The sequence below is a fragment of the Oncorhynchus tshawytscha genome, linkage group LG14 (assembly GCF_018296145.1).
Source record: "Oncorhynchus tshawytscha isolate Ot180627B linkage group LG14, Otsh_v2.0, whole genome shotgun sequence".
Classification (NCBI taxonomy): Eukaryota; Metazoa; Chordata; class Actinopteri; order Salmoniformes; family Salmonidae; genus Oncorhynchus; species Oncorhynchus tshawytscha.
The window spans coordinates 7,328,098-7,343,789 of record NC_056442.1 but is presented as its reverse complement, the minus strand read 5'-3'; the positions used below and the strand labels follow the sequence as shown (position 1 = coordinate 7,343,789).

The following is a 15,692-nucleotide window of genomic DNA, read 5'->3' as shown; positions in this document are numbered from 1 at the left end:
CCTCATTTCAGGTCATTTTAATACGCCGCTTGAAAATGCACAACCACAAACTATACTTTCGCTCTCATCTTAGACTCTCCTTGATGCTTTTAACTTTCTCCCCAAGCAAATGCTTCTCCCTTTCAGGTCATACCCAGACATAAAATAAGTGAATTTCACCATGCCCCAGACAAATGGACAGATGGACATACTCTGCCAGGCTCCACATTCTACAGAGACTGAGATATACCAGCACCACACTGTGAGAGCCAGTGTGGGTTCTTTGTTAAATTTTCTCACTCACTCCCTTCTTTCTCTTTCAATTTTTTTTTCTTTTCTCTCTTTTCTACTAGCTGGATGACCTACAGAGCTGGCAGGCTTTGAGCAAGAGGGAAGTCAATCCGGATTGGAACAGAGAGGATCCTGGGGCATGGAGACAGCGGTGTGGTGTATAGAGCGGGGAGCGGGCGCCCATGTGCTGACTTTTACTCCAGCGGGGGGTTGTCAGCACAGGTTGGCCCGACACAGGAGTCAGTTTCAGAGGGTTGCTTAGGCAACGAGGTGGAAGACACTCCGTTGTGAAGAAAGACCGCGAAAGTGACTTTGGGGCGTTGACAAGCTCACGCAAAGTGTGGAGGAGGAGAAATCTGCCAGGGGTCTCAAGAGACATTTTATATTGACCTACTACCAGGACTAACAATATTTGTAATCACCTTGGGAACTTAGGGTTGTTGTTTTTTTTTTCAGACGCAGTGTGCCAGAACAAAGTTATCTAACGATGCTTACTTACAAGCCCTTAACTAACAAAGCAGTTCAAGAAATAGTGTTAAGAAAATATTTGCTAAATAAACTGAAGTAAAAAAATCAAATAAAAAGTAATACAATGAAATAACGATAACTAGGCTTCATACAAGGGGTACCGGTACCGAGTCAATATGCGGGGGTTTAGGTTAGTCAAGGTCATTTGTACATGTTCAGAAGAGTGTGTTGTCGTTCGACATTAAAGAGAGAGGTTCCCCTGAACTGGAAAATTGCAAATAAGTGAAGAACATTGAAAGACACATGAAGAGAGCAGGAATGAAGATAGAAAGTCAAGGGTGTAGATGAGGAAGGAGGAATATTTTCACCCTGATGGGTTATTGCTTGTCTGATGAACCCTTATCCTCCTCCCCATGTCTTTGGCTGACGAGGAGGAGGCTACTGTGAGAGCCAGAGAGAGGCAGTGATTCAGAAAGTGCTAAGTGATCTAAATGCCTGGGCTTATGTCACGGAGGGAGGAAGGATGAACGTGGCGACGAGTAGTGTTTAATCGGGAGTTCACCTCTCACTCATAGAGACTCATGCGGTACACATCCACAGGTGTTGGGAGGTTGGGAGAGGCTTGTGTGTGTGTGTGTGTGTGTTGTCGCTCTTGATCTTAACCAGCTGTGAGGAATGGCGACGGCGTGGCCATCCTTGCTCATCAGATAAAATGAGGACCTGGCCTGGGCAGTGGAGGCTGCTGAGGGGAGGACAGCTCATAATACTGTCTGGAATGGAGTCAATGGAATGGTATCCAACACGTGATTGATACCATTCCATTTACTACATTCCAGGCATTATTGCGAGCTGTCCTCCCCTCAGCAGCCTCCACTTGGCCTGGAGTTTGTCCTAATATTCTAGGATGGCTCTTATAACTGTGTTGTAAACTGTTATGATGAAATCAAGTGACGTGCCCCACTAAATGTGGTATGATATACATTTTATTGCTATGACATGGACTAAAATGTAGAAAAACTCAACTTTTTGCATGGAATGTACGTTTTTCCAACACATCACATCAAATAACAATGCCAGTTGAATGATCACTAGTCAACATTAAGAACAGTACTTTTTTAATTGTTTTATTCCCCTCATGCAGAAACTTTCTCAGTCTTCATTGTGGGTCTTCAAAGTCCCCGCACAAACATTTACATTGATAAAGTGTCACTCAACAAACGTGTGCGTGTGGGTGGTCAGGCTATTAGAACACAATAGTCATCCCACCATCAGCACCACTCCTCCAGGCAACAATGCTATGTGACGCTCCTCGAACCTTCAAGAGGAGAGGGATGGAGAGAAGCACCATGCTGTGGTGATCAAACGACTCCCTCCTCCAATCCTGGAGATCAGTACTTTAAGACTTCCTCAGGCTGTCACGCAAACTGCTGACGCGGACAAACGCCGCTCTGTCAGCTATTGTAGAGGAACACAGACTTCCTCCTAGACAGACGTACAGCCGCCCGCCGCTGCTGCTGTTGTTGTTACTGTCGGGCTGCACTCTCATTTGCAATAGAAAGAAGGAGTAAGAGATGTTTTTTTTTATTTCAGGACTCCATAATATTCCATGTTTTGTCCTACAGGCACTTTACATCCATTAAATGAAGTAGTTATCTTTCATGTGTGCACGCATGACCGTAAGTCGCTTTGGATAAAAGCGTCTGCTAAACGGCATGTATTATATTATATATTATGCTGGAAGAGAACTTTTATAAATATTCTTCCGTTAGTGTGCTACAACCACTTGGTGAGATGAGGCCTGAGGAAGTGAATGTGTCACTGAATCTTTTCGGTATGTCTTATACACTGGTGGAACGGTTCACTTGTTCTGCCCTATAAAGTTGATCCTCCCTTCCGGGTCTTCACACTCATCATATTTTCTAACCAGGTTCTCACACACCCACAACTAATCACCCATGCTCCCGAAAACAAATGTGAATATCTAATATTATTCTTTTGTTCTATTGAGTGAATAATGCATACACCAGCTAAGTTCATTATCTTCAAGGGTGGCCTATTAATGTATGAATAAAATCAATGATAATATGCCACATCTTTGCTTATGTATGCTATTTATGAGCATGCTGAATGTCGTGAAAGTGCATGATGTATCAGGACTGGTACGATAAATAGGGTTATTTAAACAAGCAATTGAATGTTGGGGAAATGTACACATTGGCTAGTATTGTGAGCACGTTGCCATGACTTTTACCTACAAAGCAATGGTATTGAATTGGAGGAGGAGGGACTGTGAGTGGTGTTTAGCACTTCTAAAGTCAAGGTAATGTTAGCGTCAGCGTAAAGCCTCAGACGCCGAGGCTAAATGAAAAAACAGCAAACACACACCCTCTGTCAGAAAAAATGAAATGGCTGTTCAATACACTTCCTTGTATTATCTGTTTTTGCCATCAAGGTGTTGTTTACAAGACAGCTCCTTATTGTATTTCCTGATCTTATCCTTTGGCCCTCTTTCATTTCCTCGTACAGCTTTTCATTTAGCCTTGCTGGGAGTGAACGCAGCAACTCCTCTGCCAAGACCAGTCAGAGCCACGCGCTAAGCATCCCCCTAGCAAACTGAAGCTTTTTCTCCTCTTTTTTTGCTCTCTTTTTGCCGCCCCCGACTGATAGCCAGAGGAATGGTTTCTCCAAGGAAATACAGGAGCTGCCAAATAATTCATTGTATTTGTAGTTCAATTGATCCCTTAGAGGCTGATGGTTGGTTGGTGCTGGAGGTTCGCGGAGGAAGAGGGGGAGGAGGGTAGAGAGCCAGGGTTAATATGAAAGGCCAGCTCTGGTTGTCAGGGGATTCTGGTGGAAAATAATACAGCAAAGTCTCAATGTGAATAGTTTCCACTCAATTCTGCTTCCTCCCATGCCAATCTGCTTCCTCCCATGCCAATCTGCTTCCTCCCATGCCAATCTGCTTCCTCCCATGCCAATCTGCTTCCTCCCATGCCAATCTGCTTCCTCCCATGCCATTCTGCTTCCTCCCATGCCAATCTGCTTCCTCCCATGCCAATCTGCTTCCTCCCATGTCAATCTGCTTCCTCCCATGCCAATCTGCTTCCTCCCATGCCAATCTGCTTCCTCCCATGCCTATCTGCTTCCTCCCATGCCAATCTGCTTCCTCCCATGCCTATCTGCTTCCTCCCATGCCAATCTGCTTCCTCCCATGCCAATCTGCTTCCTCCCATGCCAATCTGCTTCCTCCCATGCCAATCTGCTTCCTCCCATGCCAATCTGCTTCCTCCCATGCCAATCTGCTTCCTCCCATGCCATTCTGCTTCCTCCCATGCCAATCTGCTTCCTCCCATGCCAATCTGCTTCCTCCCATGCCTATCTGCTTCCTCCCATGCCTATCTGCTTCCTCCCATGCCAATCTGCTTCCTCCCAAGCCTATCTGCTTCCTCCCATGCCAATCTGCTTCCTCCCATGCCAATCTGCTTCCTCCCATGCCAATCTGCTTCCTCCCATGCCAATCTGCTTCCTCCCATGCCAATCTGCTACTATAAAAAAAAGTTGGTAAGGGAGGAGAATGAGGGGTTTTATCGGGTGCTAGGGTTGAGACTAAAGGACTATAAATAGCGATTTAAGCTTACAATTCCAGATTTAAGGGTTTAAGATTACTCACGGTGTCCTTCCAACCCCCCTTTCTTTCCATGGAATCACACTGTGTGTGAGAGCGGGGAGGTGTGCCAATGAAAAATCATATGCTCATCACTTAATGGTAAGGAAAGGTGTTGGACCGAGAGGTGCACAGGAGCATGTCAGGGAGAATAATGCCTCACAGTTTTCGGCATGTGTCTCAATCGGAGTGCATCTTTGTCGAGGCTGAAAAGGTGGAGAGCCTATGTCTATGTTGCAGTGGTTCCTAGAAGTGGACCTTTTGTCATCCAACACATTTGATCATTACAGAGATGAATGCTGGCCTTTGCCATGGTCTAGTGATCACTCTCCCACTGTAATAGCTGCACAGTGGAACGAGATTAATCCGGCCATCGATTTTGAACTGCTGGTCTCCGCTGCTCGACCTTTGGTCCAACCATTAGGTTTGCATTTGACAAAGAGTCCATGGGCACATTCACTTACCTTTGACAGATCGTCTAACAGGGGAGACTAACAAACTATTGATCCCTAATACCCCATCTGCATACTGTCGATTCATGGCACTGTTGTGATAAGCGCTTTCATCTGTTTCGATAACTTTTTAGATTCATTCAAAAATATCTTTCAACTGTAGACAGAACTAAACACCTACAGTGAGAATATACAGTAAGAGGAAGTCAAATCCCAATGGCATTTCACAGGATCTCAGCTTTAGATCCCTATGAATTATCCCCACCCCTAAAAAGAAAGTCTGAGATTAAAAGTCTTCAAACTCGTCTAGGCAGAAGGGTGGAGAGACGGACTCGGGGTGGAAATCGGCTTGCACCTCCCTTCCGTAGATTTGGCAGGACTACAAAGGGCTACCTGTGAGGCTCTGAAATCCCCTCTCTGTGCTCTAGAGTGTGAGTGGGCCACTGTTAGCAGCTTACTCCAATTCTACAGGTTGATTGAAGGAGTGATGCCTTGAATCCCCCGTTGTGTTGCTGGCTGACTATTCCTACGAAGTGCTTTAAAGTATCCTCCTCAGGACCCTGGTGCTTCTTCCAGTACTTTCAGGACTCTCAGTCCCTCTCCTCTTGAAGGTTCGAGGAGGACCCTGTCAATCTACAGGTCAGACGTGGTGAGAAGAATATCAGGGACTATGGTAAAACATGCATAATCACACACACACACACACACACACACACACACACACACAGTCACACAGAGGAACACACACACACACACACACACACACAGACAGAAGCACACACACAGGCATGTGTAGACATCCACACACTAACTCAGAGAAACACACACACACACTGAATTTGTACACATACATAAACAGGCACACACACACACACACACGTTGTCACGGAGAGCTAGGAGTGGTGGGTGTTGAGCCAATAATTAACAACAAATAAGTAACAGATGAAAACAATCGAGACAAAACTAACAGAAGAGAAAAAGGAATCGGTGGCAGCTAGTTGACCGGTTACGATGACCGCCGAGCGCCGCCCGACACACGTACACACACTCGTGTTTTTTTTCTACACTTGTGTTTTAATCAGGTCAGGTTTTGCACCACCAGAAGGTCAAATCTTTCCTTTGTTCATTAGTCATTATTATTTATGAATGGACAACCTTTTACTGCACTCCTAAGACTCCAAATGATTGAATTCAAGTTTAGAAATGTAGTCTAGTTGTCTCTATCTACTGCTCAGTATCTGCAGAGCAGTTAGCCCAACTTAGTGTACACCCCAATGATAGATAGTATAGATAGTATCAATGCTATTTGTTTGCAGTCTTCTGTAGCGAATGGAGCTGAATTGCATCGCTATGCATCAGACTTAATTTAATTAAGGTGTGCAATGGAGAATCTCTCGACTGACGCTCGTCTCACTGGAGTCGTGCTGACCCATTAAAGTCACAACGCCAAATGGATATTAAACTCAGCCGAACATCCCCAGGTTGTTTGTGTCACTCCGGTATTTGTTCAGCACACTAACTGCCGGGAGTGAGTGTGGACGTTCATCTCCTAAAAGATATGATTTCTCCTGCTGCCCCCAGGAAGTAGCAAACATGGAGGGTCGTGAATTTGGAACGGGTTGAGGGAGGCTTGGAGTAAAAACACGGTGGAAATGTATTTTCTGACAAAAATACACACCGTTCTCGGTTTGGAATAAGGATGGGCGACATGGAAAGCCAACGTGACCAACCGAATGTGAATGAAGCATTGTTTTGCATTGTCTTGCAAGAGCTTTGTCTCTGCTGCCTCTGTTTGGTGTTAGCTCTCTGCACGGCAGTGTTGCAGAGGTAGAAATGAGGCCCCATGAGGCGGCCAAGCCAGGTTTTCCCAGTCCACTAAGCATCCACTCGGGTTCATTCATGTGTCCACAGCACCCTCTGCTGTTCAGATGTAGAAATTGTATCATTCCCATTCACCTCACAACTCACCTGGTAAGAACATTTCTTTTAATCTTGCCTATCATCAAGAAGAGTTAAGGGATGTTATATCAAAGTGAATCAATATGCTGGGTTTGTTTTTTCAATTAGAAAATTTGCATTTATTTGTCCCCTGAAGAGAGATAAGTCACTCCTCCTCAATGGCAAACTCCAGAAGAGAGAAATAATCTTCTTGATGTCAAAATCAAATGCAATTATGACAACCTTTGTCATGTATATGTCTGAAAAAGGGTCATATTTCCAGAATTCCCAGATGTACAGTGCCTTGCGAAAGTATTCGGCTCCCTTGAACTTTGCGACCTTTTGCCACATTTCAGGCTTCAAACATAAAGATATAAAACTGTATTTTTTTGTGAAGAATCAACAACAAGTGGGACACAATCATGAAGTGGAACGACATTTATTGGATATTTCAAACTTTTTTAACAAATCAAAAACTGAAAAATTGGGCGTGCAAAATTATTCAGCCCCCTTAAGTTAATACATTGTAGCGCCACATTTTGCTGCGATTACAGCTGTAAGTCGCTTGGGGTATGTCTCTATCAGTTTTGCACATCGAGAGACTGAAATTTTTTCCCATTCCTCCTTGCAAAACAGCTCGAGCTCAGTGAGGTTGGATGGAGAGCATTTGTGAACAGCAGTTTTCAGTTCTTTCCACAGATTCTCGATTGGATTCAGGTCTGGACTTTGACTTGGCCATTCTAACACCTGGATATGTTTATTTTTGAACCATTCCATTGTAGATTTTGCTTTATGTTTTGGATCATTGTCTTGTTGGAAGACAAATCTCCGTCCCAGTCTACAGGTCCATTCTTCCAGAATGGTCCTGTATTTGGCTCCATCCATCTTCCCATCAATTTTAACCATCTTCCCTGTCCCTGCTGAAGAAAAGCAGGCCCAAACCATGATGATGCCACTACCATGTTTGACAGTGGGGATGGTGTGTTCAGGGTGATGACCTGTGTTGCTTTTACGCCAAACATAACGTTTTGCATTGTTGCCCAAAAGTTAAATTTTGGTTTCATCTGACCAGAGCACCTTCTTCCACATGTTTGGTGTGTCTCCCAGGTGGCTTGTGGCAAACTTTAAACAACACTTTTTATGGATATCTTTAAGAAATGGCTTTCTTCTTGACACTCTTCCATAAAGGCCAGATTTGTGCAATATACGACTGATTGTTGTCCTATGGACAGAGTCTCCCACCTCAGCTGTAGATCTCTGCAGTTCATCCAGAGTGATCATAAGCCTCTTGGCTGTATCGCTGATCAGTCTTCTCCTTGTATGAGCTGAAAGTTTAGAGGGACGGCCAGGTCTTGGTAGATTTGCAGTGGTCTGATACTCCTTCCATTTCAATATTATCGCTTGCACAGTGCTCCTTGGGATGTTTAAAGCTTGGGAAATCTTTTTGTATCCAAATCCGGCTTTAAACTTCTTCACAACAGTATCTCGGACCTGCCTGGTGTGTTCCTTGTTCTTCATGATGCTCTCTGCGCTTTTAACGGAGACTATCACAGTGCAGGTGCATTTATACGGAGACTTGATTACACACAGGTGGATTGTATTTATCATCATTAGTCATTTAGGTCAACATTGGATCATTCAGAGATCCTCACTGAACTTCTGGAGAGAGTTTGCTGCACTGAAAGTAAAGGGGCTGAATAATTTTGCACGCCCAATTCTTCAGTTTTTGATTTGTTAAAAAAGTTTGAAATATCCAATAAATGTCGTTCCACTTCATGATTTTATATCTTTATGTTTGAAGCCTGAAATGTGGCAAAAGGTCGCAAAGTTCAAGGGGGCCGAATACTTTCGCAAGGCACTGTATTTGGTCATGGTCAGGTGGCAATTCAGATCACAATCTGTAAAGTCTATGGGAATGACATCTGTGTGATGCTGTAGGAGACGCTAAGAGTGAAACATATTTGTTTCAGTATGTTTTAAAGTACGCACACACACAGACAGACAGGCAGGCAGGCAGGCAGACAGACATACATACCCCCTCACCCCTCACACACACAAACAGCATGCAAGCAAGCAAGCACGCACGCACACTACCCCCCTCACCATCCCCACCCCCTCACCATCCCCACCCCCCTTCAACACACACAGATGCATCTAATCCTGGGGAGCTGTTTCACCATTGGAAACACTGGTCTGTTCAACCTACTGAGTCATCCCATCATCTCTCCGCCCCCAGCGCCACTCTGGGCTGACCAGATAGCATATGAACAGATAGCATATGAACACATAGTGAATAGTGAATTACGGGAAATGTGCTGTTAAACTGCTCAGATCTTGAGGGGGGAGGGATAAACTGTGGTGAGCCACTGCTATTGGAGCGTCAGCATCTATTTCACCCAGCCAGGGGGCTGTCCTGTGTCTGGGAGTCAGTGTCAGGTAGAGCTTCTCTTCAGAATGTTAACGGTCGGATGGAAACTGGCTGCACACGTCCCTGAGTGACCTCGCCGTTCATTGTTGCTCGGCTGCCCTCATCATCTCAATTCCCATTGGATCTGCTCTTACTTTGTAGATTAGTGGAAGGGAAAGGTCAGGGAGAAGACTGGAACACCTAGGTAACGCGTTAGCGCTGATGCGGGGGACCTTTTAATTTACGGCTTTATCGTTTTCAGTCGCTCGGCTGCTCTTTTTTTCAATAGCTTGAAAGCACAAAAGCCCTCACAAATGTGAAGTGCAATGAATGATCATCACTTAATTAGCTGCTGCAGTGGTAAAAGGGGGGCCTGTCCAAGTTTGTTTCACCCTCGGTGAAGATTTTAGGATTGAGGGGTGCAAAATAATTGGATTCTCTTGGCTGTCAGGATAAAACTGCTGACTATTATGAAAGGATGGAGAGACTGACTCACTGGCTGACTGACTAAATGTGGGAAAGAAAAAAAGAGAAAGAGAAAAAGAGAGAGAGAGAGCAAGACAGACAGAGAAAAAAGAGAGACAGATAGACAGACAGAAGAAAGAGAGAGAGAAACAGTAAGACAGAGAGAGAGAGAGAGAGAGAGAAAGAGAGAGAGAGATAGAGAGCGAGAAAAAACCCCAGCAAGAAATACAGAGAAAGAGAGAGAGTACAGGTGCATCAAAGCTGGGACGGAGACTGAAAAACAGCTTCTATCTCAAGGCCATCAGACTGCTAAAAAGCAATCACTAACTCAGAGAGGCTGCTGCCTACATTGAGAGCCAATCACTGGCCACTTTAATAAATGGATCACTAGTCCCTTTATACAATGTACTAAATAATGCCACTTTAATGATGCTTACATATCTTACATTACTCACATGTATATACTGTATTTTATACCATCTATTGCACCTTGCCTATGCAGTCGGCCATCGCTCATCCTTATACTTACATGTACATATTCTTATTCACCCTTTTTGATTTGTGTGCATTAGGTAGATGTTGGGGAATTGTCAGATTACTTGTTAGATATTACTGCGCTGTCGGAACTAGAAACACAAGCATTTCGTAACACTCGCATTAACATCTGCTAACCATGTTTATGTGACAAATTAAATTTGATTTGATTTGAGAGTGAAACAGCAAGACAGACAGAGAAGAAAGAGAGAGAGAGAGAGAGGTAGAATGATAGAGGTAGAGGTAGAGAGAGAGAGAGAGAGGTAAGAGAGAAAGGTAGAGGTAGAGGAAGAGGTAGAGTTAGAGGTAGAGAGAGGGGTAGAGAGAGAGAGAGAGAGAGAGAGAGAGAGAGAGAGAGAGAGTGATAGAGGTAGAGGTAGAGAGAGAGAGAGAGAGGTAAGAGAGAAAGGTAGAGGTAGAGGAAGAGGTAGAGTTAGAGGTAGAGAGAGGGGTAGAGAGAGAGAGAGAGAGAGAGAGAGAGGTAAGAGAGAGAGGTAGAGGTAGAGGAAGAGGTAGAGAGAGAGAGGTAGAGAGAGAGAGAGAGAGAGAGTGATAGAGGTAGAGGTAGAGAGAGGGGTAGAGAGAGGTAGAGAGAGAGAGAGAGAGGTAAGAGAGAGAGGTAGAGGTAGAGGAAGAGGTAGAGAGAGAGAGGTAGAGAGAGAGAGAGAGAGAGAGAGAGAGAGTGATAGAGGTAGAGGTAGAGAGAGAGAGAGGTAAGAGAGAAAGGTAGAGGTAGAGGAAGAGGTAGAGTTAGAGGTAGAGAGAGGGGTAGAGAGAGAGAGAGAGAGAGAGAGAGAGAGAAATAAAGAAAGAAACAGCAAGACAGACAGGGAAAGAAACAGAGGCGAAACAGAGTCCATAGCTTTGCATTGAGCGTATTTGTGAGCTGCCTCTTAATTGAACTTGCCCAGTGGGGATGTAAGAGAGTGGTGCAGGCAGATACAGGAGCTGTCAGAGCTGCCTCAACCAAATGGAGAGAGGGCTAGGAGAAAATATGATTTAAGGTGAAACGAGCGCATCATTTGTTATTCTGACCCAGCTCTCAGAGAGCTCCCCCGCTAATTCTCAGTTATGATTAGGTCTGATGAAAGAACATCAGAACTATTAGGATGTTAGATTACAGACCTGATACCTTCCCAGTTCTGATTAGGCTTGATGGAGGGAACATAGGAGGATATCATATTTATATACTAATAGTTGTGATTACAGACCTTCCCATCTTCACTTGAGACATGATGATCTGAAGAAATTGTATCCGCTGTGAAATTCTATCTGATATGAAATTCTATCCTCTTTGACATGTTCTCTTAACTTTTTTGTCGGTGAATACTGGTGTAACTGGATACAGAGCATGCTCTGTCTGACTATGCTGGTACAAACCATATCAATCTGATGAAAAGTCTCCATGTGTTTTTACACAGTGAGTTATGGGTGCATTATGTGTCATGTTAAAGTCAGGGTTGTCACGCTATGCCATTTGTTGTGCTTTGCAATCACGTATTGTGAACATTTAGGCCATCCGACCAGACCAGGAAAGAAGGAAGCAAGAATGATGCTTGTTTACAACTGACTCCAAAAACTCCTCCCTTCTCATTTATCTATCCTAATAATCCTGTAATGAATGGAATTGAATGGAATGATACAATGGAATTGACAAACAATTTACTTGAATGGGGACTTCCATTCTATTCATACTATTTCCATACATTTAATCCTATCCGATAGGCAAAGTCCAGGCAGATAGGACTAAAATCTTCCGATTGAATTGCTTCCCAGCCTTCATACGATCCATCAGCGGCACAGCGAATCAAACGGCAATTTATCACACGGCAGGAAGCAAAACATTGCGTAAGAGGAACCGATAAGCTTTTCATTAGGATCCGACGTTGATTACTGGAACAGCTGTAGTCAGTGAATGAATAGGATCTTTTCTTTTGTGTGTTTTTGTTGTTTATGTTATAGTACTCCAAATTCACAGATGTTGTTTTGATAAAGTACAATCAGTACTGTCAGATCATTGTTGATAGCCGGACGCCTGTATCAGAGATATTAACCATAACCCATACTAAGAGCCAGACTACAACAGATTCAACTCAGCATGCGTGGTCCTATTGTAATTAATCCTATTAAAATCACTACCCTGACCGTTAGACATTGGCGCAAGACTTTCTTTGATTTTCCCCCAAAGGACGTTATGGATTATCGATGAAGTATTTTCTTTTCACATTATACTGACCCCTGCTGGCCATTCCATGGAGTTGTCTCGACTCGGCATCCACAGTTGATGTAATACTTTTTGTTTAAAGAAAAGAGTATCATGAGCCATAATGTGAAGTATAATTATGTGGACAACTTTTTCCGTTTCTTTTCCTTTTAATACGTGACCAGCAACACGGGTGCCCTATTGAAATGTGTGTAGATGCCTGTTGTACAACGAAATAGTCACACGAAACACGAGACAATGTTTATCAAATTGAATGAAGGCAGTTGATATAGACATTTGTTTTTGTTATTTTTCCTATTTCCTTCTTATCGACTGTCCTTCACTTCCTGTGTCTGTAAATTGTGATTCTGGGCAGTTCCTTCACGGGTAGCTAAGATTCCTGGTGTGTTGGCCAAACATCCAGCAGTGAGGGAAATGTCACAGTGCTCCTGCTCAGTCATGACCTCCACTGACCAGTAATTGATGTGCAGGGTCACTGTAAGTTCATGAACAACACACATGCACGCACACAGTCACATATGCATGCCTACATGTATGCACGCATGCACGCATATACACTCACTCATGCACAACGTACGTATGTCATCACGCACACACCAAACACACAGCAAGTCCCTAAAGCTTTTTCTACCGGGGGACCAAAAGAGATGTCATTGAAAATCATGTCATCCTAACAGTTTCCTGGGCTGGTGCAAGAGCTGCGAGAATCACTGTACCATCCCACTGGGCCCAGATCAGTTCAACATCTATTTTTGATTTACATTTGGTTGAGTTGTCAACTAACGTGAATTCAATGTGATATGTTGACGGCAGTTAACCTTGCGCTTAAGAACATTGGGCCAGTAACCAAATGGTTGCTTTTTTTGAATCCCCAAGTTGACGAACCTCTAGCAAGGCACTTAACCATAGCTGCTCTGGATAAGAGTATCTGCTAAATGATGCAAGTGTGAAATCAATCAAAGATTTCACCCTGTCATTTTAATTCAGCTTAAGACTAAATTACATTGATAACTTTTTGGATGTCCAATCAGTTTTCCATGTCATCACAGTTTTTACTCAGTGGAGTACCATTTTAGGTCAAATACATACATGAAGGACTACACACACACACACACCCCTTCCCAAACACTGTTGTTATACATGTATGTTAGGCAAGGGTCTAGAAAGAGAAAAAACGATATATTAGGCTACGTTGATGGTCGGAAACAGACAAAGACCATGTGGTGTATTGCTAAAGTGATGTTTACGACAAAGTGAGTGTGTGTGTGTGTGTGTGTGTGTGTGTGTGCGTGCGTGCGTGCGTGTGTGTGTGTGTGTGTGTGCGTGTGTGCGTGTGTGCGTGTGTGTGTGTGTGTGTGTGTGTGTGTGCGTGCGTGCGTGCGTGCGTGCGTGCGAAATATACAGTACAGGAGGCAGTAAAAAAGTTAAAATGTATCTCACTTTATTGAACCTTTGACAATCGACAAATGCTACTTCATATTTGTACAGTGACACAAGCATTCCGATCCTCTTTCCTAAAATAGTGTCCACCGGATTCAAACATACATCTGAAATGAAACCGTTTTTGTGGCAACATTAAAGAGCAGATAATCGCTGCATCCAACACAAGGAAAGGATAATCCCAAACCTAAGACACAAATTAATGAGTGAACCGATCCATTTTGTTCCTTTAAAAACAAAATGATTATCTGTATAATATCCAGATGGTCCTTCTTTTGAAAGAAGACAAGAGTAAAAGAGAACATAATATGTTATGTACATCATGGAGTGCCTGTGTGTGGTGGAGAGACGTATCCTACAACATTTGAGTTCATGGTCACTGGGTCATACAGTGGTCAAGCTGAGGTCAAGCTGTGGCTCGTGGTGGCATCGACCTTGGTGAAATAATGACTGAGTTTGTAAGTGAAATGAGAGTGATGATTGTATTAGTCGTGTCCTCACTGTACCTAACAGCATAGTGGAAGTGTTTTTCAGTTCGGGTTTGTGACACCTGCTAAGTACAGTAGGAAATGAGTATTCACTCAGGAGAGGACAAAGTAGTTTGCATTATTTCCATGGATGAAAACAAGATTTGGAATAGACCTGAGAGATACTCACTAACATGCATGGCTGAACTACAAAGGACCTTTCCCATTGCAGAGGGACCTATCCCATTACAAAACATGACAAAAATTAAAAATGCAATGCAAGCAGGGATTGCTTGTCTAAAATGCAACAGTACTTTTACACTTGTGGGTTTAAGGTACTATAAGGAAGAAAGTAATTATGTTGTCACAAAATATGTATAATTTACACATTAATGTATTAGGACACAATACTTTTTCTAGATTAGAAAGTAACATCGATAAATTGCATCAAAATAATTTCCCTAGATTTATAAATGTCTCCTATGTCTGGTAAACTGACCATAAATAATGTATGAACAATGTGTAAATGTAAGGGAATGTGCATATTGAAATTTATCTAGGCTATTTTCTTACACTTCAATAATTAATATCTGTCATATAAGCACAAGAAAATGGTAGTAAAAACATTTAAATGCATGGCTACTTTAGTTCCATAATCATGAAGGTGGGAGTTTGGCAAAGCTATAATTCACAACTGTACAGCTACGTAGCTCTTTCCTTCTTTCCCATTGCAAAGAGCGGTCTGTGGTCAAACGGTCTGTGGTCAAACGGTCTGTGGTTGAATCGAGGGTGGTCTGTGCGATTGACGTTGGCCCAAGGGGTGGTCCAAAGTGCCTAAAATAAGATGAGGTGGTAGCATGACATTTTCTGTGATGATTCAAGTTTGCGGATGGCCTTTTCTAGTTCATAGTGGCCCAAAGTGCCTTGGAGGTGGCTTAATCTAACCTAACCCAACCCAATTTAGTCTGATTTGGCCCGGTGGAACTCTAGTTCCCAGGGGGTCTCAGTCCTGGGTTTCCAACCCTTCTAGGTGTTCGGGGATGGGCAGACCCGTAAGGACAGTCAGACACTTGTTCCACACATTGAAGACGGGACACACGGGCTGGGCGAAGGACACGTGGAACGTGTGCAGGTTCTGTGAGCCCACGGCATCGTAGAAGGTAAGCGAGCCGGCGTCGTAGTCCAGCAGGACACCCACGCGGCGCAGGTGGGGCGAAGGCTCGATGGCCAGCTCCTTGCTGTTGTGACGCACCACCCACGAGTTGTTGCAGCGGCACAGGACCCAGGAGGCCGAGTTCTTGCCAATCCACTCGTGCTTGGGGGCCGACTTGTAGGCGATGCCCACCGCATACCTGCGGATAAA

At 43.8% G+C, this 15,692-nt stretch overlaps 1 protein-coding gene across 2 annotated transcripts in view; it reads right to left on the bottom strand.

Moving 5' to 3' along the window:
* Positions 1–13,841: 13,841 nt before the first annotated feature.
* The window catches only part of LOC112266469 (E3 ubiquitin-protein ligase Midline-1), a 65,841-nt gene continuing 63,990 nt past the window's right edge, over positions 13,842–15,692 (bottom strand). For both annotated transcript variants that reach the window (XM_024443956.2, XM_024443955.2), the window contains exon 10: positions 13,842–15,681. In XM_024443956.2, coding sequence (XP_024299724.1) covers positions 15,333–15,681 — 349 coding nt within the window. In that variant the 3' untranslated portion in view covers positions 13,842–15,332. The remainder of the gene's footprint in view (positions 15,682–15,692) is intronic.